Source organism: Sturnira hondurensis, unplaced genomic scaffold (genome assembly GCF_014824575.4).
Source record: "Sturnira hondurensis isolate 20B ecotype Veracruz unplaced genomic scaffold, ASM1482457v3 Scaffold0001221, whole genome shotgun sequence".
Classification (NCBI taxonomy): domain Eukaryota; kingdom Metazoa; phylum Chordata; class Mammalia; order Chiroptera; family Phyllostomidae; genus Sturnira; species Sturnira hondurensis.
In genome coordinates, this window is record NW_028073852.1 from 635,194 (window position 1) to 660,452 (window position 25,259).

Below are 25,259 nucleotides of genomic sequence, written 5' to 3' on the forward strand. Positions count from 1 at the left end.
GGGCTGGAGCTGAATTCAGGTCGGTAACTGAGCAGGATTACAAGGGAAAGCGCGCCAGTAAGCCGAGGCACAGGGCCGAGCCTCCGCCGGTGCGCCTGCGCGCGCGTGGGTGTGTGTGGCCATGTGCGCGCGCGAGGGCCTCTGCCCAGGAAGGCTCCTTTGTTCGAACCACACGAAGTGGTGTTGGTGAAAAGCCCGCTCGCCAGATGGCCGCGCCCCCTCCCCAAGGCCTGCTCCAGGGAGCCAGCAGTGCGTCCGCTCGGCTACTGCCGGGCCTCCGAGGGGAGCCCGGTTTCTCGCGGCGGCACCGCCATGTGGGACAGCAGGGAAAGAAGGACCAGGCCCGCGCTGCGCTGACCGGCAGTAACCCCTCCGGGGGCTCTGGCCGGGTCAACGACCGCGCTAGTCCGCGGCGTCCCGCGCAGTCCGAGGCCCGCCCATCACCCTATCGCCTAGCAACGCCCACTCGCGCACCGCCCTTTGAGCCCGCAAGCACGCCCTCGGCCCGCGATTGGGCGCGGCTGCGGAGCGAGCCACGCCCCGGCCCGCTCTGCGCGGCCGGGATGCGAGCTCGTGCGTCGGTCTTCAGAGGCTTCCCGGCTCCCAGTGTGGCCCCAGTGTGACCCCCCTAGTGGCCCAAACACGTCCCGTTCCGTTTCACCCAAGTGCCGCGCACACGTGGTCCCCTTGGCCCTGGGGGCGGGGGCGGCCCGGGAAAGCATTGGCCGGGGGCACGCCACGTGCCCTCCAAACGGGGAACGGAAGCACGGGCCCACCATCTCAGCGCCCCCCCCCCGGGCGCGCCCCCGAGAAGGGTCCTGGCGCGCGCCGGCGGCGCGCCGCATCACCCCACTGGCGGCGGCGCGCCGGGTCCCGGGGCGCAGCCCCGACGCTCATTGGCCTGGGAGGCGCAGCCAAGCTGTCAGCCCATGTGGCGTGTCCGCTCGGGGACGGCCGCAGTTAAATAGAGTCGGCGCCGGCCTAGAGGGAGCCAGAGAGACGGCAGCGGTCCGGCTTCCCCTCCTTCGCAGTGCTCCATCCTCGCTCTCCGCCGCCCGTCCGCACTGCCGCCCGCGCCTAGATCAGGTACCAGCCGAGGGCCGGGTTGCGGCCCTGGCCGGACCGGGCCGGGTTCGGGGCTGGGTCGGCGCGGCCGGGCTCCGGGGTGGCCCCCAGCCCGCATCCTCCTGCCTCAGAAAGCGCACCGTCCGCCCGTGGTGAGAGGTCGCCCCAAGAGGCCGCCCGAGTCTCGCGGTCCGAGCCCCCGTCTGTTGGGCGAGCCACCGCGGAGCTTCCGGGGCCGGGAGGTGAAGGGCCAGGCCCGGTGGGGCAGGTGGGCGATGGCGGGGAGGCGGACGCGGGGGAGGGCCGCAAACAGCCATTTTGGTCTCGAGGTGGGCCGAGGACCGGTAGGATCCCCCGCCGCCCAGTGCGGGCCGGGCCGCCGGGCCCCTCCAGCCGTGGCACCCTCCGCCCCCGACAGCTGGGAAGCCGAGGCTCAGTCCCAGGGGCGTCTTTTCAGCAAACCGGAGGGCCGGGAGGCCCCGGAGCCGGGTACAGACAGGTTTCCCCACCACGTGGGCGCAGCCCCGAGCCCCCAAAGTTCTGGGGGATGATCAGCTTCTGCCGGGTGCGGTGGCGGCGGGGCGGGGCGCGCTGCGGGGGTCTCCACCCCCACCTCCTCCGCCGCTGGACTCCGCGTGAATAGCAAGTAGGGGAGAACAGAGCCGACGCTTTCTGGAGGAAGCAGCCGCCTGAGAGCTGGTGCCCTGGACCGGCAAAGGACTCTTTATTCAGCGCTGGGGGAGGAGGCTCCCTCCCTACCGGGACAGCGGGGTGCTGGGCCACCCAAGGAAGTCACTGCTGTCCTCCACCCATCCACCCTTGCTCAGAGAGACCTGGGAGTGTCGGTGGTTGGCGGGGCCACGGGTCATTAGTATCGAGAGGCCCTGGGGCCTTGGTGGAAGTTGGGAGACCAGCCGTAGCTCTGCCCCAACCCTCAGGGGCTACGCAGGCACTACAAGCTCAGGGTGGCCGGGTGCTTCCTCCGGATGGGCCTTGGGAACCTGGGTCTGGGTGGTCAGGTCAGCTATGGGGAGCTACGCTAGGGGCATCCTGCAGCTGGGCAGCGCTGTGCTGGCACCTGAGCAGGAGGGCCTCTCCAAGTTGGCCCATCGCGGCACCTAGGCCACCTTTCCCCCAGAGCCCTGCCAGGCCTCTACCCCCATATCGCCTTGGCTGCCCCTGGTCCTCAGTTCCTCCCAAGTCCTGGCAGCTCCAAGCTGTTCTTGTGGGCATGCATGGGGGGCTGAGTGCAGGGCTGCCTCTTGCAGGCTGGTGTCCTCCCCGCCCCACATTCTCCTCCATCAGACTTTGGCACCTCTTCTCCTTCCCCCACTTGAGCCCTGGGCCAGCTCTGAGCTGGCTGGGGGATCGGGTCCCAGCTGGGTGGCCTCCTGCAGGAAGTCGCAGAGGCCCTGGCTGCCATGGGTGGGCACAGGCAGCAGGCTGTGGCGGGGTCACCCCAGGCCAGGGCCCCGGCTGTGATAGGCCAGTGCCGAGCCACAGTGGGAGGTAAGGGCCTGATGGATCAGATTTTGCCACCCCCAAACCCCCTACACACGTAACCGGGGCATCCATCTGGGCATCTGGACGTCCACCCCTTGGTCCGGGACTTTCTCAGACCTATGGGTGGGCCACGTGGAGGGGTGGCTGGTGCAGGCTGAGCTGAGCTGAGTCTGGGCCCCTGCAGGGAGCAGCATGGAGGAGGTGGTGATCGCCGGCATGTCCGGGAAGCTTCCCGAGTCGGATAACTTGGAGGAGTTCTGGGCGAACCTCATCGGCGGTGTGGACATGGTGACGGAGGATGACCGGCGCTGGAAGCCTGGTGAGTGGTTGGCCTGCTCCACCTGCACGGCCTTCCTTGCCCTCTGGGGCTGCTCCTCTTACAGACAGGACCGCAGTGGGGTCTGGGCTCCGGCCACTGCAGGCTGCGGGTCGGCCCTGGTGTGCCGCCTTGCCTGTTTCTGTGCTGAGTTAGGAGACCTGCTGGGGTCCGGAGCTGGGGCATGGCCAGGGCAAGGCCAAGTGGGTCAGTGCCCCTGCCTGCCCACCACCTTGTCCCTGGACAGCCTCCGGCCACCGCCGGCCCACGTGTCTGAGGTTAGATTACACGCCGGGCTCTGCGGAAGCTGGTTTGACTCCCTGGTGCCTGGAGGCCCTTCCGCGGAGCCGTCCTACCTGATCTGCAGGGTGTGAGTCAGTGCCTTGGAGCCCAGCCCTGAGGAGGCCAGGCAGGGGGTCTGCAGCCTGGCCAGTGGGGCTCCTGCCCGCCTGCCCGGGGAGCACATACACAACTCCCTGCCTGTCCCCTGGGCCTGTGACACCCTCCCCCCACCTGTATCCACAGGGCTGTACGGCCTGCCCAGGCGGGCTGGCAAGCTGAAGGACCTGTCCAAGTTTGACGCCACCTTCTTTGGGGTCCACGCCAAGCAGGCACACACGATGGACCCCCAGCTGCGCCTGCTGCTGGAGGCGGCCTATGAGGCCATCGTGGATGGAGGTGGGTCACTGGGGGGCCTGTGGCCTGGCCAGTCTGGGATCACAGTGGGACAGCAGTGTTCTTGGTTTATTTTTTTGCTTCTAAAACCGACACATGTTCAGAGCCAACCGAGCACATCTGGCCCAGGAGGACAGCCAGAGCCCATGGCTCAGCAGGCGCAGGCCCTCGGGCAGGTCGGGTTTCGCAACCACCCCTCAGGGTTCTGGGTGTATCCTGGTGTCCCAGTTTCTTCATCTCTGTCCAAAGGCTGACTTTAGGCTGAGCAGGAGACAGGGTTCTGTCCCCAGGACTTGTGCCCTCCCCTGGGTTGGGTCTGACCCAGAGGCAGCTGTCTCTTATCCTGGGGTGCAGACCTATTACTGCTGTGCCCCCACGCACCTATGAGAAGGGGTGGGAGGCCAGCCCCTCTCAATTTTGGTCAGCAGATGCCAGCCACCCCTGGGGTTGTCATTGAGCAGGACAGATGGGAGACACACACCGCCCTGGGCGATGGGAGGGCAGACGGACCCCGACTAGCCTCCCGGGGGGGAGGGGGATGCCTGCCCACTGCCTGGCCCTACCCAAAGGCCTTGAGAACCTCTCCCCTGGGGCTGTCCCTCCCTCCTTCAGGATGGTGGACACTTGGCCTTTGTCTTCCTTTGTCCCCTTATCTTGCCTGTCTCGGGGCAGGCCACCCTCGGGGCCTGGGTGCTTATTGGCCCCGGGGCTTGCCAGACCCTGCCTGCGACATCGGGGCCAGGGGAGTAGCCTGGGGACAATGATGCCCTCTGTCTCCACCTCTGGTGTTTCCGACTGTCGCCTGACCCAGAGCCCTGAGCTGCACCTGGCGCCATCCCCACCCCGGGCCCCGGGGTTTCTTCTGTTTCCTGTGACCTGGTTCCCGGGCCTCTGCACCTCTGGTCAGGCCGAGCCAGAGGACCCTCTCTCTCAAGCCAGAGAGCCAGGGGGAGGCTCACTCCGCGAGGCTGGGTGGGTAGGGGGCAAGGTCCAGTCCCCCACCCTGACCGCCACCCCCTGCAGGCATCAACCCAGCCTCACTCCGAGGGACGCACACGGGTGTCTGGGTGGGCGTGAGTGGCTCTGAGGCCTCCGAGGCTCTGAGCCGGGACCCCGAGACGCTCCTGGGCTACAGCATGGTGGGCTGCCAGCGGGCCATGATGGCCAACCGCCTCTCCTTCTTCTTTGACCTAAAAGGTGAGTGCTCTCGGCGGGGTGCAGACCCAAGGGCAGCAAGCCCCTTCCACCCTCGGCTGCCCCTCCCCCGGGCGGGCTGGTGGGGCCTCAAGGGGCTGACACCTGCGCCGTGCCTTTGGCTGCAGGTCCCAGCATCGCCCTGGACACCGCCTGCTCCTCCAGCCTGCTGGCCTTGCACAGCGCCTGGCAGGCCATCCACAGCGGGGAGTGCCCCATGGCCCTGGTGGGTGGCATCAATGTCCTGCTCAAGCCCAACACCTCCGTGCAGTTCATGAAGCTCGGCATGCTGAGCCCCGAGGGCTCCTGCAAGTCCTTCGACGAGGCTGGTGAGGGCACAGGCAGGGGCCAGGGCCCAGGGCAGCACCTGCCCCCCACCCCCCACCCCCAGGCAGAGGCCTTGTCCTGAGCCAGCCTCGCCCTCAGGGAACGGGTACTGTCGGTCGGAGGCCGTGGTGGCCGTGCTGCTGACCAGGAAGTCCCTGGCCCGGCGGGTGTACGCCACCATCCTGTCCTCCGGCACCAACACAGACGGCGCCAAGGAGCAAGGTGGGAGCTGCTGCAGTGGGGCGGGGGTGGGGCTGTGTGCGGCCCGGTGCTGAGGCCCCGCCCTTCCTGCAGGCGTGACCTTCCCCTCTGGAGAAGCCCAGGAACAGCTGATCCGCTCTGTGCACCTGCAGGCCGGCCTGGCCCCCGAGTCTCTCGAGTACATTGAAGCCCACGGCACGGGCACCAAGGTGAGGCCTTATCCACACCCTGCCGCTGGGCTGCTGGGCTGCCCGGCTGCCCTGCCAACCTTCCCCATGTCCTCCACAGGTGGGTGACCCCCAGGAGCTGAACAGCATCGTCCGAGCCCTGTGTGCCAGCCGCCAGGACCCACTGCTGGTCGGGTCTACCAAGTCGAACATGGGGCACCCGGAGCCCGCCTCGGGGCTGGCAGGACTGGTCAAGGTGGGTGGGAGTCGGCCCCGAAGGCCCTAGTGGCAGGCTGTGAGCGTGTGGCCAGTCTCCGCCCTGGTTCACTGTGAGGCTGGCATGCTGCATGGCACCTCTGAACATGGCTTCAGGGAGGGGAGACGGCTAGAGTGACTACTGGGGGGGCCGGACAGCGGTCACCCACAGGAGCCCTGCCACTGTAGCTCTCACACCAGGACCTGGGTGGGTCTGGCCAAGGGGGCCACGGCCGCCGGGTCCGGGAGGTGATGGGCGGAAGGCGGGGTGGGGGTTTCAAGGTGGCCCAGGGCTGTGGCGGGGGGGGGGGGCTGCAGGGCGGCGGCAAGGCCCGCGCACAGGCTCACGAGCACACACCGCCCACAGGTGCTGCTGTGCCTAGAGCGGGGGCTCTGGGCCCCCAACCTGCACTTCCACAGCCCGAACCCCGAGATCCCAGGGCTGCGGGACGGGCGGCTGCAGGTGGTAGAACGGCCGCTGCCTGTGCGCGGGGGCGACGTGGCCATCAACTCCTTTGGTTTCGGCGGCTCCAACGTGCACGTGGTCCTCCGGCCCAACCTGCGCCCGCCCCCGTCGCCTGCCCCGCACGCTGCCCTGCCCCGCCTGCTGCTGGCCAGTGGGCGCACCCTGGAGGCTGTACAGGCCCTGTTGGAGCAGGGCCAACAGCACAGCCAGAACCTGACCTTCGTGAGCATGCTCAACGAGATCGCGGCCACCCCCGTCACCTCCATGCCCTTCCGGGGCTATGCCGTGCTGGGCAGCAGGGAACGCAGCCAGGATGGGCAGCAGGTGGCCCCCGGCCAGCGCCCACTCTGGTTCATCTGCTCTGGTGAGTTGTCCCAGGCCCTTCCTGGGTTGGGGGGTCGCCAACAGGCAGGGTGGCCCTGCCCCTGACACCTCTCTCCTCCCAGGGATGGGCACACAGTGGCGAGGGATGGGACTCAGCCTCATGCGCCTGCCCGCCTTCCGAGACTCCATCTTGCGGTCTGACAAGGCCGTGAAGCCCTTGGGCTTGCAGGTGTCAGACCTGCTGATGAGCTCAGACGAGGCCACCTTTGAGGACACTCTCCATGCCTTCATAAGCCTGACTGCTATTCAGGTGCGCCCTCAGGGGCTGGGGTCAGAGGGCCCAGAGATACGGGGGGGAGATGGGCCTGGACCTGGCGGGGCAGCCCCCTGGTGCTGTGGCGCCCCCAGGACTGACCACATATGCTGCGGTTCCCACATAGATCGCCCTCATAGACCTGCTGACCTCTATGGGCCTGAAGCCAGACGGCATCATCGGGCACTCGCTGGGCGAGGTGGCCTGCGGCTACGCCGACGGCTGTCTCTCCCAGGATGAGGCCATCCTCTGTGCTTACTGGAGGGGCCAGTGCATCAAGGAGGCCAGCATCCCGCCAGGGGCCATGGCGGCCGTGGGTAGGTGTTGCCCGTGTCCCGTGGCCTGAGGAGCTGGCAGTGTGGCCGGTGGCCGACAGCCGACACCAGTGCGGTTTCCCGTGAGCCTGAGCTGAGCCCACGTGGGGACGTGGACCCGAGCAGTTTTGACAGTCAGGTGTCAGGGCCGCTCGCCCCGGCTCCTACCCGTGGGAAGGAAGGAGCCTTGAGTGTCAGGACTGGCGGGGGCTGGGGTCGGGGGGGACCTGTGGGAAGGCGATACACTTTCACCGGAGAGGAGCACAGGGCAGTGGGAAGAGGGCCGCCTTCCCAGAGCCAGTCACTGGGGCCGCCCTCCGTGCGTCTCCGCCCTCAGGCCTGTCCTGGGAGGAGTGCAAGAAGCGCTGCCCCCCCAGCGTCATCCCTGCCTGCCACAACTCCGAGGACACAGTGACCATCTCGGGACCTCAGGTTGGCACTGGCGGGCAAGGCCTGGTCCCCGAGAGGGCAAGCTCAGCCTGAGGGCCCAGGACTGTCATCCCACCCCCCACCCCCACAGGCCGCTGTTTCCAAGTTTGTGGAGCAGCTGAAGCAGGAGGGCGTGTTCGCCAAGGAGGTGCGGACCGGCGGCTTTGCTTTCCACTCACCCTTCATGGAGGCTATTGCTCCCTCGTTGCTGAAGGCGCTCAAGAAGGTGGGCTGGCCACCCTCGGGGGCTGCCTGAAGCGGGGCCTGTGGAGGTCGGGCAGTAAGCCTGAGCCCCCGGGGGCTGACCTGCGCGGTGTGCACAGGTGATCCGGGAGCCGAAGCCCCGTTCCCCACGCTGGCTCAGCACCTCCATCCCTGAGGCCGAGTGGCAGGGCAGCCTGGCCCGCACGTTCTCCGCTGAGTACAACGTCAACAACCTGGTGAGCCCCGTGCTGTTCCAGGAGGCGCTGTGGCACGTGCCGGAGAACGCCGTGGTGCTGGAGATCGCCCCCCACGGCCTGCTGCAGGTGCGCCCAGATGCCGGGCAGGGGCCCTGCCGGCTCCTGGGGGGGGCGGGCCCGCAGAGTCCGAAAGCTGAGGGTCTGCCTGGACCTTGTGGGCACGGGCCAGGGGGCTGGCAGGAACCCATAGGCTCGGCACCCCCTCCCCAGGCCGTCCTGAAGAGAGGCCTCAAGTCCAGCTGCACCACCATCCCCCTGATGAAGAAGGACCATGAGGACAACCTGCACTTCTTCCTCAGCAACGTGGGCCGGCTGCACCTGGCAGGGTGGGTCTGCGCCCCTGCGCCTCCTGCTGGGGCCCCTTTTCAGAGCTGGGGGGGTGCGGCTTCAGGGGCCCCCCATCTTGGTGGCCTCCAGGGTCTTGGGGGAGACAGTTGGCAGGGGCTCTGATGGGGCCCCCAGGGCCAGGCGTGCCTCTAACCTGGCCCCCCACCCCCAGCATTGATGTCAACCCCAACGGCCTTTTCCCGCCCGTGGAGTTCCCAGCTCCCCGAGGGACCCCCCTCATCTCCCCTCACATCAAGTGGGACCACAGCCAGACCTGGGATGTGCCTTCCGTCGAGGACTTCCCCAACGGGTCCCTCAGCTCCTCCGCCACCGTCTACAACATCGGTGAGATGGCGTGGGGTGGGGGACGGGAGCTCAACCCCTCCCTCCTGGGCTTGCACACTGAGGCCCCCACCCATGCAGATGCCAGCCCCGAGTCCCCCGACCACTACCTGGTGGACCACTGCATCGACGGCCGGGTCTTGTTCCCGGCCACCGGCTACCTGTGCCTGGTCTGGAGAACGCTGGCACGTGCCCTGGACAAAAGCATGGAGCAGGTGCCAGTGGCTTTTGAGGATGTGACACTGCACCGGGCCACCATCCTGCCCAAGACCGGTGAGGTGGGGTGGCCAGGAGGAGCTGAGCGGGGTGCTGACTGCTAACCTCTGCTGACCTCTGACCCTGCCGTCCACAGGGACCATCCCCCTGGAGGTGCGGCTCATGGAGGCCTCCCAGACCTTTGAGGTGTCTCAGAGCGGCAACCTGGTTGTGAGCGGTGAGTGGGGTGCCGCCCGTAGGATCCCCCGTGGGCCCCTCTGGGTGGGCCCCTGGCTGCCAGCACGGCTCCCTCCCGCCCTCACACCCCTGCTGCCCCGCCCACAGGGAAGGTGTACCAGTGGGAGGACCCCGACCCCACACTCTTCAACATCCCCGACCGCCCGGACCGCGAGGATCCGGCAGACCCCACGGCAGCGCTGCGCCTGGCCAAGGGGGATGTGTACAAGATGCTGCGGTTGCGTGGCTACGACTATGGCCCCCACTTCCAGGGCATCCTGGAAGCCAGCCTCGAAGGTACGGCGCGAGAGGCCCCACCCGGCAGGCAGAGAGCGAGCGTGAGACCCAGTGCAGAGAGGCTGCGTGAGACCCAGCCCTCGGGCTGACAGCCATTCTGCCACAGGCAACATAGGTCAGCTGCTGTGGAGGGACAACTGGGTGACCTTCCTGGACACGATGCTGCAGATGTCCATCCTGTGCTCCAGCCAGCGCGCCCTGTACCTGCCCACCCGCATCAGCGCCGTGCACATCGACCCCGTCGCCCACCGGCAGCTGGTGCACCCGCCCCAGGGCGAGGACCAAGGTAGCCCAGCCCCATGCCGGGGGGCGCCCACCTGCGTCTGTGAGCCCAGCACTGCCCACACCTGCCTGTCCCCACAGCGGTCAACGTGGTGGTGAGCCGCTGTCTGAACAGCACGGCAGCGGGGGGCGTTCTCATCTCGCGGGTCCACACCACATCGGCCCCACGCAAGCAGGAACAGCTCTCGCCCACCCTGGAGAACTTCTGCTTCACGCCGCATGTGGAGGAGGGCTGTCTGGCCGGGAGCGTGGCTCTGCAGAAGCAGCTGCAGCTGTGCAAAGGTGGGTCCTCCCAGCCGTGCCCGCTGGCCTCTGGCACGCCTCCAGTGTCAGGGGTCCGTCCCCTGCACACAGCCTGTCCCCGGGACCTGGCCCAGCTTTTCACCCCTCTCCTTTAGGTGGAGGCCAGCCCTGCCCTTCTCGGGGCCCCTTGTGAGCCCCCAAGGCCCACTCCTCAAACCCAGGCAGATGGTAGTTGTCTACATCCCCGTCCTCCAGTCCTCAGAGGGGCCTGGGCCTTAAAGGTGATAAGCTACGTCCTGCCCCCAGCCACTCAGGCACATGGCTCATGTGGCTGGACCCCATAAGCAGCTGCTGCGGAGGGGGCGGGCCTTAGGCAGTGAGCTCAGCACCTGGCGGGGCTCCCCCCGATGATGCCCAGGCCTCAGTGGGGCACAAGGCCCACACAGGCCCTCAAGGAGCAGTGTCAGTCCGCCCCCCAGGTGGCTGGGCTGCACGTTTTCTCCCTCCATCTCTGCTCGTCCAGTGGGCAGGACTGAGCGGTGGGTCCTGAGAGTAGGGCCTTAAGGGTCCCGGTCAGCTCGAGCCCCTCCTCCAACCAGACCCCTGCTGCCTGGGGGCCTAGAGCCCACCCAGCAGGCCTCGCCCAGTGCCTGTCTCCCCCAACCCCAGGGCTGGCCCAGGCGCTGCAGACCAAGGCGGCCCAGCAGGGGCTGAAGATGGTGGTGCCAGGGCTGGATGGGGCCCAGGCCCCCCTGGAACCCCCACAGCAGGGCCTGCCTCGGCTGCTGGCATCAGCATGCCAGCTGCAGCTGAACGGGAACCCGCAGCTGGGCTGGCTGCTGGCCCAGGAGAGGGCCCAGCTGTGTGACGACCCGCTGCTCAGCGGCCTGCTGGACGCCCCGATGCTCAAGGCCTGCGTGGACACTGCCCTAGAGAACCTGACCGGCGTCCGGATGAAGGTGGTGGAGGTGGGTGCTGAGTGGAGCAGTCAGCAGAGTGGCCTGGGGCTGGGCGGACCCAGACCTGAGGTGCACCCGGGCCCCAGCCCCGGGAGGCCGTCTGCTCCCAACTGCGGGGCCCCGTCTCCGTCGTCCACCCTTGGGCCCCCCAGCACTGGGGGAGAAGGGACATGAGGATGCTGCAAGTGGCTTGGTGGCCGGGGCTTGGTGGTGAACGTCTACCCAGCCTGGGTTCGTATGCCTGGCAAGGGCATAGCCAGTCAAGGAACCTGTCTCCCCATCCCCAGGTGCTGGCTGGCGAAGGCCACCTGTATTCCCGAATCCCCGCACTGCTCAACACCCAGCCTATGCTGCGGCTGGACTACACTGCCACTGACCGCCACCCCCAGGCCCTGGATTCTGCCCAGGATGAGCTACAGCAGCAAAATGTGGTCCAGGGCCAGTGGGACCCTGCGGAGCCCGCCCCCAGCAGCTTGGGGGATGCTGACCTCCTGGTATGCAACTGTGCGGTGGCCGCTCTCGGGGACCCAGCCGCGGCCCTCAACAACATGGCGGCTGCCGTCAAGGAGGGGGGCTTCCTGCTGCTGCACACCCTGCTCCGCGGGCACTTCCTCCCGGAGACAGTCGCCTTCCTGACCTGCCCTGAGCCGCAGCCAGGCAAGAAGGGCCTCCTGAGCCAGGACGAGTGGGAGCGCCTGCTGGCTGGGGCGTCCCTGCACCTGGTGGCTTTGAAGAGGTCCTTCTACGGCTCCGCGCTCTTTCTGTGTCGCCGGCTGGCCCCACGGGACAGCCCCATCTTCCTGCCTGTGGAGTCCACCAGCTTCCAATGGGTGGACTCGCTCAAGGTCAGTCCCTGCCAGCCCTCAGGCCCAGGCCTGGCCGACTCAGCAGCACACATGGGGGCCGTGAGGCCTTCCAGGGCCCGACCAACCCTCCCCTCGCCCTGCAGAGCATTCTGGCTGACTCCTCCTCCCGGCCTGTGTGGCTGACAGCAGTCGGCTGCGCCACCTCGGGCGTCGTGGGCATGGTCAACTGCCTCCGCAAGGAGCCTGGCGGGCACCGGGTCCGGTGAGAGATGCCATCAGGCTGTGCGCCCCTCCCCCCAACGGCCGCCTCCTACCCTGCCCCCCACACAGCCTGCCACCTCGCCACCCCCCACCCCTGCCGTCCCTCACTGGCCTGGCTGCCCACAGGTGCATCCTGGTGTCCAACCTCAGCAGCAAGTCCCCTGTCCCCAAGATGGACCCAGGCTCCGCAGAGCTGCGCAAGGTGCTGCAGGCAGACCTCGTGATGAATGTCTGCCGGGACGGCACCTGGGGAGCCTTCCGCCACTTCCCGCTGGAAAGCAGTAAGCCCTGGGCAAGGCCTCTTACCAGGCAGCTGGGGTGTGAGGACAGGTGGGGACCCCACCCAGCCCTGGGCCACGCGCAGCCCCCACACAGCCTCACTTTCTGACCCCCTAGAACAGCTGGAGGAGCAGACGAAGCATGCCTACGTGAGCGTCCTCACCCGGGGGGACCTCTCCTCCATCCGCTGGGTCTGCTCCCCACTGCGCCACGCCCTGACCCCCAGCCCCGGCACCCAGCTCTGCACTGTCTACTACGCCTCCCTCAACTTCCGGGACATCATGCTGGCCACGGGCAAGCTGTCCCCGGACGCCATCCCAGGTGCAGGCCTCGCATGGTGGGGTGGGGGTGGGTGCCGAGCAAGGGCCCTGGGCTGGGAGCTGGGGGAGGAGAGGGTGTCCGCCTGCAGGCTCACCTGTGTGTGTCCCCAGGGTACCAGGCCGGCCAGGACTGCATGCTGGGTATGGAGTTCGCTGGCAGAGATGCCCGTGGCAAGCGCGTTATGGGGCTGGTGGCCGCCCAGGGCCTGGCCACCTCCATCCTGCTGTCTCAGGATTTCATGTGGGACGTGCCCTCCAGCTGGTGAGTTGGTCATCCTGGGAGCCTGGGTCCCGCATAGACGGGGTCAGGCTCAGGCCTGAGTGACCCATGGGCTATGACCACAGGACCCTGGAGGAAGCGGCATCTGTTCCTGTTGTCTATGCCACCGCCTATTACTCGCTGGTGGTGCGTGGGCGCATACAGCGCGGGGAGACCGTGCTCATCCACTCGGGCTCGGGCGGTGTGGGCCAGGCCGCCATCGCCATTGCCCTCAGCCTGGGGTGCCGTGTCTTCACCACCGTGGGTAAGCGGCCAGCCCTTCCCGAGCCCAGGGCTGCCCCACAGGCTGCAGCCAGGCTTACCATCACGTGTCCACCCCTCTCCACCCAGGGTCGGCTGAGAAGCGGGCGTACCTCCAGTCCAGGTTCCCCCAGCTCGAAGACTCCAGCTTTGCAAACTCCAGGGACACCTCCTTTGAGCAGCACGTGCTCCTGCACACAGATGGAAAGGGTGTGGCCCCCCTGCCCCTGCTCCCCACGTGCCCAGACTCCAGCCCTCCTCCTCGACACCCCTCCCCCTGGCCCAGGCAGCACGGGCAGGGTCTGGCTCTGTGGGTTGGGATGGTGGGCTTGCACTGGTTGTGACTGTGAGGACCCTGCTCGCCTCCCTGCCAGGTGTGGACCTGGTGCTGAACTCCCTGGCGGAGGAGAAGCTGCAGGCCAGCGTGCGGTGCCTTGCCCAGCACGGCCGCTTCCTAGAAATCGGCAAATTTGACCTTTCCAACAACCACCCACTGGGTGAGGCTGGATAGTGGGCATGGGGCGGGCCAAGGGACCGGGGGGGCAAGGTGGAATCCACAAAGCGGGCTGTGGGCCCAGAGTGGTGAGCACCCCGCCCTCCCCCTGCGCAGGTATGGCCGTCTTCCTGAAGAACGTGACCTTCCACGGCATCCTGCTGGACGCGCTCTTCAGCGAGGCCGCCTCCAGCTGGCGTGAAGTGGCAGCGCTGCTGCGGGCGGGCATCCAGGACGGCGTGGTGCGACCCCTCAAGTGCACCGTGTTCCCCAAGTCCCAGGTGGAGGACGCCTTCCGCTACATGGCGCAGGGGAAGCACATCGGCAAAGTGGTTGTGCAGGTACGGTGTTGGCGGGGCCCCTGGGCGCCCTGGGCCTAAGGGCAGAGCGTGATTGGTGCCGCTCGGCTGCAGGTGCGTGAGGAGGAGCGGGACGCTGTGCTGCAGGGGCCCCAGCCCACGCTGATGGCCGCCGTGTCCAAGATCTTCTTCCCGGCCCACAAGAGCTATGTCATCACTGGGGGCCTGGGTGGCTTTGGCCTCGAGCTGGCTCACTGGCTGGTGCTTCGAGGGGCCCAGAAGCTGGTGCTGACCTCCCGCTCCGGCATCCGCACAGGTGAGCAGGCTCAGGGCGGGGTTGGGGCAGGGCGGTGCCCTGGAGAGAGAGGGGCTCCCTTCCTGGCCCGGACCCTGACCTTCGGCCCCACCCCACCCCGCAGGCTACCAGGCCAAGCAGGTCCGTGAGTGGCGGCGCAGTGGCGTGCAGGTGCTGGTGTCCACCAGCGACGCCAGCACCCTGGACGGCGCCCGGAGCCTCATTGCCGAGGCCACGCGGCTCGGGCCCGTCGGAGGCGTCTTCAACCTGGCCATGGTGAGTCCCTTGCGGAAGGGAGTGGGCCGGCCGGCCAGGCAAGGTCCCCATCTGAAGCCCTGGGTTCAGGGCAGGCTCTGAGAGTGCTTCTCCCCAGGTCCTGAGAGATGCCATGCTGGAGAACCAGACGCCCGAGTTCTTCCAGGACGTTAGCAAGCCCAAGTACAGCGGCACCCTGAACTTGGACAGGTGGGCCGTGTGGCTGACCCCGGCTCAGTGCAGGCTGCAGCCTTCTGCTGGGGTCTTCATGGGGGGGGTCCAGGGAAGCAGGGTGCGGGGGGTCGACAGGTGGGCGGCAGGGGCAGCCAACCCCAGGGAGTGACTGGAGAACCCACAGGGTGACCCGAGATGCGTGTCCCAAGCTGGACCACTTCGTGGCCTTCTCTTCGGTGAGCTGTGGGCGTGGCAACGCAGGCCAGAGCAACTATGGCTTCGCCAACTCCACCATGGAGCGAATCTGCGAGCAGCGCAGACACGACGGCCTCCCAGGTGGGCCCCACCCAGTGCCCGCCTATTCCCACAGCTGCTGCCCTGCCTGCGCCCCCACTCACCCACCCCCTCGCCCACAGGCCTCGCCGTGCAGTGGGGCTCCATCGGCGACGTGGGCGTGGTCATGGAGGCGATGATGGGCTCGAACGACTCAGTGGTGGGCGGGACGCGGCCCCAGCGCATCGCCTCCTGCCTGGAGGTGCTGGAGCTCTTCCTGACCCAGCCCCACCCCGTCCTAAGCAGCTTTGTGCTGGCCGAGAAGGCCGAGGCCCACAGCGACAGCAAGGGCCAGCAGGACCTGGTGAAGGCCGTGGCCCACATCCTGGGTGAGGAGGCACGCCACCCCGGGCAAGCTCGGCTCCCAGGCCCGGGGCCCCCCGCGGCACAGAGACTGCGCGTTCACGCGTGCCGGGAGCCACCAGTGCTCTGTGTGCCCTCTGGTGAGGGCTGGCACTGCAGCCGTGGTGATGGTGGCTGGGGAGGACAAGGGGCCTCATCCAAGGTTCGGCTGCCAAGATGCCTGTACCCACCCAGCACCCCCTGTGCCCCCCCCAAACTGCCAACCAAGTGTCTCTTCCCAGGTATCCGAGACCTGGCCGCCGTCAGCCTGGACAGCTCACTGGGGGACCTGGGCCTGGACTCCCTCATGGGCGTGGAGGTGCGCCAGACCCTGGAGCGTGAGCACGACCTGGTGCTGTCCATGAGGGAGATCCAGCAGCTCACCCTCCGGGACCTGCAGGATCTCTCCTCCCGGGCCGACTCTGCCGGGGGTGCGTGCGGGGTCCTGGGGGGCTGGGGAGGGGGGTTCTCCGGGGTGTGGGGCAAGTGTCCCAGCAGCAGCACGGCCCTGCCTTTCTGCTGCTGGTCCGTGGGCAGCTGGGCCCCCTGGTCAGGGCTGGTGCATTAGGCCCTTGAGGGCTCGTTGGGGGCTCAGGGCCCCACCCAACCACTGGCCAGCAGCTGCTGGAATCAGGTGGGCGTGTGCATGTCTATGTGTCCATGGACCTGGCCCTCTCTGGCACGTGCCCCTCCCCACAGAGCTGGCAGCCTCCACACCCAAGGGGGACAGCCCCACCCGGCAGCAAGCCCAGCTGAACCTGAAGAGCATGCTGGTGAACCCCGAGGGCCCGACCTTGACCCGGCTCAACTCCGTGCAGAGCTCAGAGCGGCCCCTGTTCCTGGTGCACCCCATCGAAGGCTCCACCGCCGTCTTCCACAGCCTGGCCACCAAGCTCAGCATCCCTACCTACGGCCTGCAGTGCACCCGAGGTGTGCCGGGGTTCTGTCGGCCGCCCCCACCCAACAAGGCAGGGTGGTGCGCCCCTGGGTCTCGGGGCCCCTGCCTGCACTGAGCCTCTCCCACCCGCAGCCGCACCCCTGGACAGCATCCGGAGCCTGGCCACCTACTACATCGACTGCATCAGGCAGGTGCAGCCTGAGGGGCCCTACCGCATCGCCGGCTACTCCTACGGGGCCTGCGTGGCCTTCGAGATGTGCTCGCAGCTGCAGGCGCAGCAGAGCCCCGCCCCCATGCACAACAGCCTCTTCCTGTTCGATGGCTCGCACACCTTCGTGCTAGCATACACACAGGTGAGAGTGGCACCCTGGGGCCCAGGCCCCGTGCCCAGGTCTCCTGTCCCCTCTCTACAGAGCCCCTCTTCCCTCTGCAGAGCTTCCGCTCGAAGCTGACGCCCGGCTGCGAGGAGGAGGCCGAGTCGGAGGCCATTTGCTTCTTCGTGCAGCAGTTCACAGACATGGAGCACAGCAAGGTGGGTCCCAGGCAGAACGTGGGGCTGTCCGGGGCCACCCCGCGGCGGCGCCCACTCAGAGACCCTTCCCACAGGTGCTGGAGCTGCTGCTGCCCCTCTCGAACCTGGAGGAGCGCGTGGCGGCAGCCGTGGACCTCATCACGAAAAGCCACGCGGGCCTGGACCGCCAGGCACTCGCCTTCGCGGCGCGCTCCTTCTACCACAAGCTGCGCGCCGCTGAGCAGTACACGCCCCTCGCCACGTACCACGGCAACGTGACGCTGCTGCGCGCCAAGATGGGCGGCGCCTACGGTGAGAACCTGGGCCCTGACTACAACCTGTCGGAGGTGTGCGACGGCAAGGTGTCTGTGCACGTCATCGAAGGGGACCACCGCACACTGCTGGAGGGCAGCGGCCTGGAGGCCATCCTCGGCATCATCCACAGCTCCCTGGCCGAGCCACGAGTCAGTGTGAGGGAGGGTTAGCTCGCCACCACCGCCGCCAGGTCGGGAGGTCCTGCCGGTGGGACCCTGGCCTGCGCTCCACGCTGCTCCCCCAGTGGCTGCTAGAGGTAGAACTGACGCCCAGCCCTCCCTGGGCACCTGCTGCGCGGCCCGGGGGACACCCCCCACCCCACCCCCGCCGCGCAAGTGCAGGGCCCGCCCACGCAGCCGACTCGGAGACACCCTGGTCTGTGAAGAGTCAGCCTTGCCCCTGCGCTGCTGCGAGCCCTGAGCACCACATGGGGTCTGCGCGGGTCCCTTTGTCGTCGTGGTTTGGGTTCTATTTATTGTGCCGCTGGGGAGCCACCAGGGCGTGACCCTGGTGCGGCTGGGCCGCCTGGGCCTGGCCGGCTGTGATACAGCGGGACGCGGGCGCCCTCTGTCTGTTTGCTCTGTTCGTTTTTTCAAGAAATAAATTCTCATTTGCTGCCCCAGTTTTGAAATCCACTTTGTCAGTTCAAAGAGCCCTCTCTGTCCTGTTTCATTTTGGCACCGGCCTGGTAACTCACAGGCCACAGCCTCCGTCCCTCTTCCCCTCCACCCTGACCGACCACCAGGAGCTGGACCCTGTCCCCTGAGGCCTGGAGGGGGGCTCCTCTACTCCCCACAGAGCAGGCGAGATGCCCTTAGGACTGCCAGGCACAGCCCAACCCCCAGGCACCTGACACTCTTCAAGGGTGTGTAGAGGACTTGTAGGTGACCACTGTGGGGACCCAGCCCCTCCTGCCACCTACAGTCCACTCCCCCAGCACCAGTGGCTGGAGGTGTCCCATCCTCCTGCTCCACAGTGGGCTTCACTCCAGGTCCCCTGGCTGTGGGTGGGAGCCACATGGCACAGTCCCCTCGAGCCAACACTGGTGTCCACATGGCTTGCCAGGGGGATTGTGATTCTGGCGGTCACGAGGTTCAGGCAAAGGAGCAGGGGTGTGGGGGCCCCTGTGCGCCCAGGACTGCAGCAGATGTGCTGCAGGGGGCTTCTGGACTGGCTGAGGGGCAGCCACCTGGGGAGCTGGGCCCTGGGGCGCATAGCAGGGGCCTGCACCCAAGAGGAGGGGGTGTGGGGGGCCCAGAGACCGATCAGGGCTGGCTTCTGCCTCAGAGACCTCAGCAGCTGAGCCTGTACTCGCTCCTGGGGGGAGCCCAGGAGTGGTGGGAAGCAGGCTCCTGGCCACTGAGGCCAGCACTCGGGTGACTCCTGCGGCAGCTGCAGGGGCACAGCCCAGGCCTCTGTCCACGGGAGCCCGGGTCAGTAAACGACAGCCAGTTACTTGGTCGGAAGAGATGGGACTCGCCGTGGCGGGGGCCGGGCTGTGGACGGGTTTCTGGACTTGCTGATTTAATGTCCAAGGATTCAGAGCAGACGCGCATTAGGGGCCAAGGGCCATTTCACAGGGAGTCCAAGGGAGGTGACGATCCTAAACTTCCATGTCCCTAAAACAGCCCCAAATTACCGGAAGCAAAAGTTACAGACCCGAAAGGAGAAACAAGGAGCAAGTCTCTAGTGAAAGCCAGCAAGCCCCAAACCCTTCATCACTGGCAGGAGGAGGCGAAGGAGCGAGGTGGGGGGAGCTGGGACAAGGTTTCAGCCTGTTGCCCTGCGCCTGGTGTGAGCTTTCCAAGTTCATGGGCACATCCACCAAGACGGTGCACACTGGGTCATAGAGCCAGTCAGTAAAGTCCAAAGAATTTGACTTGTGTGAAAGTATGTTCGCTTACCACAGCTGAATAAAATTAGAATCAATAGCCAAAAGGTCTTGACTATTCTCAAATATTTAGAAACCAAATTATATACTTCTAAATAACTCCAGTTAAAGAAGAAATCACCTGGCACCTGGCTGATGGTTCACTGAATTGAGTGCGGGCCTGTGAACCGAAGGATCACCAGTTGGATTCCCAGTCAGGGCACATGCCTGGGCTGCAGGCCAGTAGGGGGCGTGGGAGAGGCAACCACACACTGATGTTTCTCTCCCTCTTCCCTTCCCTTCTCTCTAAAAGTAAATAAAATCTTTTTAAAAATTTAAACTCAAAATGGATTGTACAACTAAATTTAAGTTCTAAAGCTATAAAACTTCTACAGGTAAATGTAGGAGAAAACCTTGCCCTGGCTGGCGTAGCTCAGTGGATTGAGCGCGGGCCTGCGAACCAGAGGATCACGGTTCGATTCCCAGTCAGGGCACATCCCTGGGTTGCAGGCCAGTTCCCAGCAGGGGACTCACGAGAGGCAACCACACATTGATATTTCTCTCCTTCTCTCCTTCCCTTCCCCTCTAAAGGTAAATACATAAAATCTTTTTTAAAAATGTAGGAGAAAACCTTTGTGAACCTGTGTTACACAAATATTTCTTAGATACAAGACCAAAAGCACAACAGATAAAAGTATAAATTCTGCCCTGGCTGGTGTAGTTCAGTGGATCGAGCGCGGGCCTGTGAACCAGACGATCGCGGTTCTATTCCCAGTCAGGGCACATGCCTGGGTTGCAGGCCAGTTCCCGGCAGGGGCCAGTTCCCAGCAAGGGATGCACGAGAAGCAACCATACATTGATGTTTCTCTTCCTCTCTCCTTCCCTTCCCCTCTAAAGATAAATAAATAAATATTTTTTAAAAAAGTATAAATTCTAACGATAAGCTGAGTTTTATCTAATCATTTCTACTCTTTGAAAAACACTGTTAGTGAAAAAGTCACAGATTCTCAAAGTATTTGCAAATCGCCTCACAAAGGGTTTGTACCCATAATATTTAAAGAAATCAAAAGTCAACAAAAAGAAATACTTAATGTTTCTAACTGGCAAATGAGCTGGAACACATTTCAACAATGAAGACACAGATGGCAAAGAAACTCGGGGGCTGGGGGCGGTGGGCTGGGATGGGAATAAAAGGCAGAAAACTGTACTTGACCAACAATTACATTTAAAAAGCGAAAGCTGGGGAGAGGTGGCCTCACTGCCAGCAGATCGGCAGGGCAGAGGGAGAGCCCCCAGCAGGGGGTGTAGAGCCCCCCTTCCTGGCAGGGGAGCGAACGGGGCACCCACCCTGTGAACAGTCTGGCAGTTTCTTTTTCCAAGGTTTTATTTATTTTTAGAGTGAGGGGAAGGGAGGGAGAGAAACATTGCTGTGTGGTGGCCTCTCGAATGCCCCCCCACTGGGGACCTGGCCCACAACCCAGGCGTGTGCCCTGACTGGGAATGGAACTGCTGACCCTTCGGTTCGCAGGCCCGCGCTCGATCCACTGAGCCGCACCAGCCAGGGCTGTCTGGCACTTTCTTAAAGTCAAACACGGTCCTCCCTGAACCTGACCACCCAGTTCGCAGGCATTCGCTCCGAGAAACAGAGCGGGTGTCTGTCTGCGCAGCTTTCTGGGAGGCAGCCGAGCCCTGGGGCGACCCCAGAGTCGGTCATAGGCCAGCGGCCAGGTGCACGGGGACCATCCGTGCGATGGGGCACCCTCAGCCGGGCAGAGGCAGGAACCGTGGACACGCAAGAGCGCGGTTGCCCCTCCAAGCACATGCTGCGTGAAAGACACTAGACGAGCGCGCTCTGAGTCCACTCACCCGAAGTTCTAGAAGGAAGGTAGCTCCCTGCGCCGAGGAGGGCAGCTCCCGGAGAGGCGCGAGGACGGGCCGGGGCTGATCCGAGTCTCGACTACCTCCGTCGGTCGTCGTTGTCTCGCCGGTGTGCGCGTCCACGGTGAGACGCCGCGTTGCTTTACAGGCGGCTCTTGGCTGCTCGCTAAGCCTCAGTCATGCGGTTACAGACACAGGCACGCCGACTCAGAGTCCAACCCGTGACCTATAGAAGACCCCCACTTCCCTTCCAGGGAGAGAAGTGCCGGTGCCCCGAGCGCCCATCCCACCGCGCTGGGACACCCCCGAGGCTTCTGTCCCGCAGTGCTCTCCCCCTCTGGCCCAGCTCCTACATTTAGACAACAGTGTTCACCCACGTGGGTTTTTTAAAGACTATGAACACCCCCAAGCCTGCGTGCTCATAGGGATGCTGTGACGAACGTTTACCTGGTGCCCCGTGCTGGGTGACATCACCCCCCACCCCCGCGATGACTTTGTTGTTGCCGTGAGGATGAGGACACTTCAGATCTGCTCCCGCAGCACCTGCCAACACCCTGCTGGACACCAACCCCCCAGAGCCCCTGGCCACACAGCTGGACAGCCCTGGGCCCCCCTGGTCACAGCCCCCTCCCATCGCCCAGCCGCCAGCAGCCAAGGGCCCAGCCTTGGTCCCCGTGAGCTGGACTCGAATCCCACCTGCTAATGTGGCCGCACCACGTTCGCCCCTCCCTGTCTGACTCACCTCACGTAGCAGATGTTCTCGGGGCCACCCCTGTCGTCCCCCAATGGCAGGTACTCCACATCGCATTTCTGTACCCATTCGTCACAGGACACTGGGCTGTCTTCATGTCTTAGCTACTGCGAAGTGTTTTTAAGCTTTAGAACAACACAGAGAGATTGACAGGGAGTTGCAAAGAAGTGTGTCCCCTGTGACGACAGCACACTGCCGGTGGCTTCCTGTGCCCACGCGTGTGCGTGTCCTCGTGTGGATCTCACAGGCACCGCCACAGTGACACAGAACTGTCCTCACTGCGAGGCTCTGTCCCACCCCTGTGCCCTCCCACCCCTACCCGCTTTCCGCCTCCTCAAACCCGTGACCCTGAGACCATTGTGTACGTGGAAACATCGTGACCTGTTGAGGTTGGCTCGTGCGCTCGGCAGGATTTCCTTGTGGGCGTGGAGGGCTGCACTGCCCGACGGTCTGTCCCTTTCGATGCTGTGCCGTGCCCAGGACACAGATGAGAGAACCGGAGTCTCCACTGGGGCGGGTCTGCCTGCGTCTTTATTTCTTCTGGAGTCAGTTTTGGGGGGGTCTCTGTGTTTGTAGGGCGGTACCCACTGCACGGACATCTTAGCCCTCGTCAGGGACCAAGGTGCTGGGAGAGGACAGGAGGGGCCCGGCGGGGCCACAGTGACCTCGTGCCCCCTTCTGCTCCCTCCGATTCGCCCCGTGGGTGTGAACCGCCACCTGGTGCCATCTGCTCTCACATCCTCGAGAGCCGCCATGACTCCGCCCGATGCTTCTCTGTCAGATCCACGGTGGCCACTCCGGGCCTATCGGTGCTCACACCGACCTCGCCACATTTCAGACGTGCCCAGCACACACAGACTGTTCTGCAGACACCTTCACAACACCCACAGTCTCGGCCGCTCTGACCAATGGTCAACAGAGGGTCTCTTTCCTGATTTCTGCCGTCAGAATCTTGTCTGCGGTCACTGGCGCGTGGGTCCCGTGCTGGTGTGTGCGACTCACACTTAAGTGTGGAATCGTCTCTGGAGCAATTGTAAGTGGTGCTGAAACGGTAGTTTTGTTTCACATGTGTTTGTTGTTAGTGTGTACAATATGATTCCTTTTTGTGTAGTGACCTTACTGAACTTACCTGTTGGTTGTACTGTTTCAGGGGGTTTTTTAGACTCTTTAGGAAATTCTATGTAGCCAAATCGTGCTCTGTACAGAAAGGGACATTTCCCTTGTTGTTCTCTGTCCACCTTTTATTTCTTTGTCTTGCCTTATTCTGCTGGGCGGAGCTGTCCCCACTATTTGCAGAAAGACTGGTGAGAACAGGACATGCCTCGTTCCTGGTATTAGGAGAAAAGCAAGTGGTCATCCGTCACCGAGTACGATACTCGTTGTGCTTTTGGAGTTCTTTGCAGATACTCTATCAAGTTCAGAAAGTTCCTCTCTATTCCCAGTTAATTGAGGTTTGTTTTTCTTTTTTTAAAAAATATATTTTTAAGATTTTTTAAATTTTTCTTTAGAGGGGAAGGGAAGGAGAGAAAGAGAGAAATATCAATGTATGGTTGCCTCTCATGCGTCCCCTGCTGGGAACTGGCCCACAACCCAGGCATGTGCCCTGACTGGGAATCCAACCGCGGTTGTTTGGTTCGCAAGCCCGCGCTCAATCCACTGAGCCACACCAGCCAGGGTGAGGTTTGCTTTTCTTAAATCATGTATAGATGTATTTTGCTGAAGATACAAAAAAATAATCATTTTTGTACTTAATTTTATTAATATGATGTATTACATTTATTGATTTTCAGATAATAAAGCAGTCTTTGCTTCCAGGATAAATAGCACTTGATTATGAAATGCAATTTTTTTAATTTTTAATTTTTTTATTTTTACATAGGAGAAGAGAGAAAAAGGGAGAGAAACATCAGTGTGTGGTTGCCTCTCACACGCCCCCCTACTGGGGACCTGGTACACAACCCAGGCATGTGCCTTGACTGGGATTCGAACCCTCAGTACTTTGGTTTGCAGGCCGGTGCTCAGTCCACTGAGCTAACCAGCCAGGGTGGGATATAATTTCGTATGTGGTGCTGGATTAAGTTTGCTAGTATACTCAAGATTTTTCTGTCAGTTCGTGAAGGGTATTTGTGTGTAGTTTTCTTTCCCTGTAACCCCTGTGACTGGTCTGGGCCTCGAAACCGCACCGGCCTCTGGGCATCAGTGGAGTCTTGTTTTCTGCTGCATTTTCCAGGGGAGTTTTAAAGGGTTGGTGTCCATCCTTCGATGCTTCCTACAGTTCATAAAAGTCATCTGAGCCTGGGCTTGATTTTGTGGGAGTATTTTAAAAATATATTTTATCGATTGTGCTATTACAGTTTCCGATTTTTCTCCCTTTATTCCCCTGCACCCTGCACCCCCTCCCACCCACATTACCCACTTTAGTTCATGTCCATGGGTCATATATATAAGTTCTCTGGCTTCTACATTTTCTGTTCCATTCTCTTTTTTTAAATTTAGAAATCATATATAAGCTTTTTAATTTATTTTATTTTATTTATTTATCTTTAGAAGGGAAGCAGAGAGGGAGAGAAATATCAACGTATGGTTGCCTCTCGTGAGTCCCCTGCTGGGAGCTGGCCTGCAGCCCAGGCGTGTACCCTGACTGGGAATGGAATTGTGATCTTTTGGTTCACAGGCCCGCGCTCAATCCACTCAGCTACATCAGCCAGAACTCATCCTGTACTATTCTTAACCTCCCCGTTTATTTTGTACCTACCTATTTTGCTTCTTATCCCTGTACCTACCCCCACCATTCTTCCCCCTCCCTGCTGATGACCCTCCACGTGATCTCCATTTTGGTGATTCTGTTCCTGTTCTAGTTGTTTGCTGAGTTTGTTTTTGTTTTTTCAGGTTCGATTATTGGTTGTTGTGAATTTGTTATCATTTTACTGTTCATATTTTTAATAATCTTAGATAAGTCCCTTTAACATTTCATAGAATAAGGGCTTGGTGATGATGAACTCCTTTAACTTGACCATATCTGGGAAGCATCTATCTGCCCTCCATTCTAAGTGACAGCTTTAGCTCCCAGATTCCCGCTTCATTCCTTCTTACCCATGTTCAGTAACTTAAAAAACAACAACAACAAAAAGTGTTTCTCAAATGCTGTATGCGTTTTGTCAATTCCCAGGGTCCTGGAACGGCTGCGTTTAACAACCTGTCCAGTTTTGTGTCGCCTTTGGAAGGACTGTTTGCTCAGCTCTTGCATGTGCTCTTCCGGAAGGCCCACACTTAAAGTTTCCACCAGCTCACTGAAAGCCATAAAGAGGGACGGAGGAGCCCTAGCAAGTGTGGCTTGGCGGGTTTCACGTCGTCCCATAAACCCAAAAGGTCACCGGTTTAACTCCGGGTCGGGACACCTGTTTTCTCTCCCTCTCTTTCTCCCTCCCATCTCCTCTCTTTAATAAGTAAAATCTTTTTTCAAAATTACCATTTGAATAAATAAATAAATAGATAAATAAATCCTTTAAAAAAATACGCCCAAAAGTGAAGGCTGTGACGCAGCCTTCCCCCGCGAGTCCACACGTGCGCCGGCCAGAGGGGACCTTGAGGCCTGCGCCCCACGTCCTGCGCGGCTGGTCTCTATCCCCGCGGGAGGCGAGGGAGCCGGGAGGCGAGGGAGCCAGGAGGCTACGGCGCGGCCCGGAGTCGAAGCCCGGCAGACCTCGCACTGCGTCCCAGGTCTGCTCTCTCGATGGGCGGCCCTGTAGCGCCCCCTCCCGGGAGGA

At 63.2% G+C, this 25,259-nt stretch overlaps 1 protein-coding gene across 1 annotated transcript; it reads left to right on the forward strand.

The window, feature by feature from the left end:
• Positions 1-971: 971 nt before the first annotated feature.
• Positions 972-17,628, forward strand: FASN (fatty acid synthase). The gene is made up of 41 exons (XM_037068324.1): positions 972-1,086; positions 2,753-2,887; positions 3,410-3,562; positions 4,583-4,756; positions 4,882-5,082; positions 5,180-5,302; positions 5,375-5,490; positions 5,570-5,704; positions 6,071-6,533; positions 6,616-6,803; positions 6,934-7,123; positions 7,458-7,552; positions 7,641-7,775; positions 7,873-8,076; positions 8,221-8,336; positions 8,510-8,682; positions 8,761-8,952; positions 9,032-9,112; positions 9,220-9,408; positions 9,515-9,694; positions 9,772-9,972; positions 10,603-10,901; positions 11,180-11,737; positions 11,842-11,960; positions 12,086-12,240; positions 12,356-12,559; positions 12,670-12,820; positions 12,904-13,082; positions 13,169-13,288; positions 13,453-13,575; positions 13,689-13,912; positions 13,985-14,186; positions 14,290-14,441; positions 14,539-14,630; positions 14,779-14,930; positions 15,011-15,256; positions 15,512-15,700; positions 15,969-16,199; positions 16,300-16,520; positions 16,601-16,699; positions 16,774-17,628. The coding sequence occupies exons 2-41, from the start codon at positions 2,761-2,763 to the stop codon at positions 17,161-17,163; spliced, it is 7,542 nt and encodes a 2,513-aa protein (XP_036924219.1). The 5' UTR covers positions 972-1,086; positions 2,753-2,760; the 3' UTR covers positions 17,164-17,628.
• The last annotated feature ends 7,631 nt before the right edge of the window (positions 17,629-25,259 follow it).

Excerpts from the sequence above, each read along its gene's own strand:
- FASN (XM_037068324.1), top strand. The coding sequence starts at position 2,761 with ATGGAGGAGGTGGTGATCGCCGGCATGTCCGGGAAGCTTCCCGAGTCG. Across the intron at positions 6,804-6,933 it reads TAAGCCTGACTGCTATTCAG|ATCGCCCTCATAGACCTGCT; the intron begins GTGCGCCCTCAG and ends GTTCCCACATAG. Across the intron at positions 15,701-15,968 it reads CCGGGCCGACTCTGCCGGGG|AGCTGGCAGCCTCCACACCC; the intron begins GTGCGTGCGGGG and ends CCCTCCCCACAG.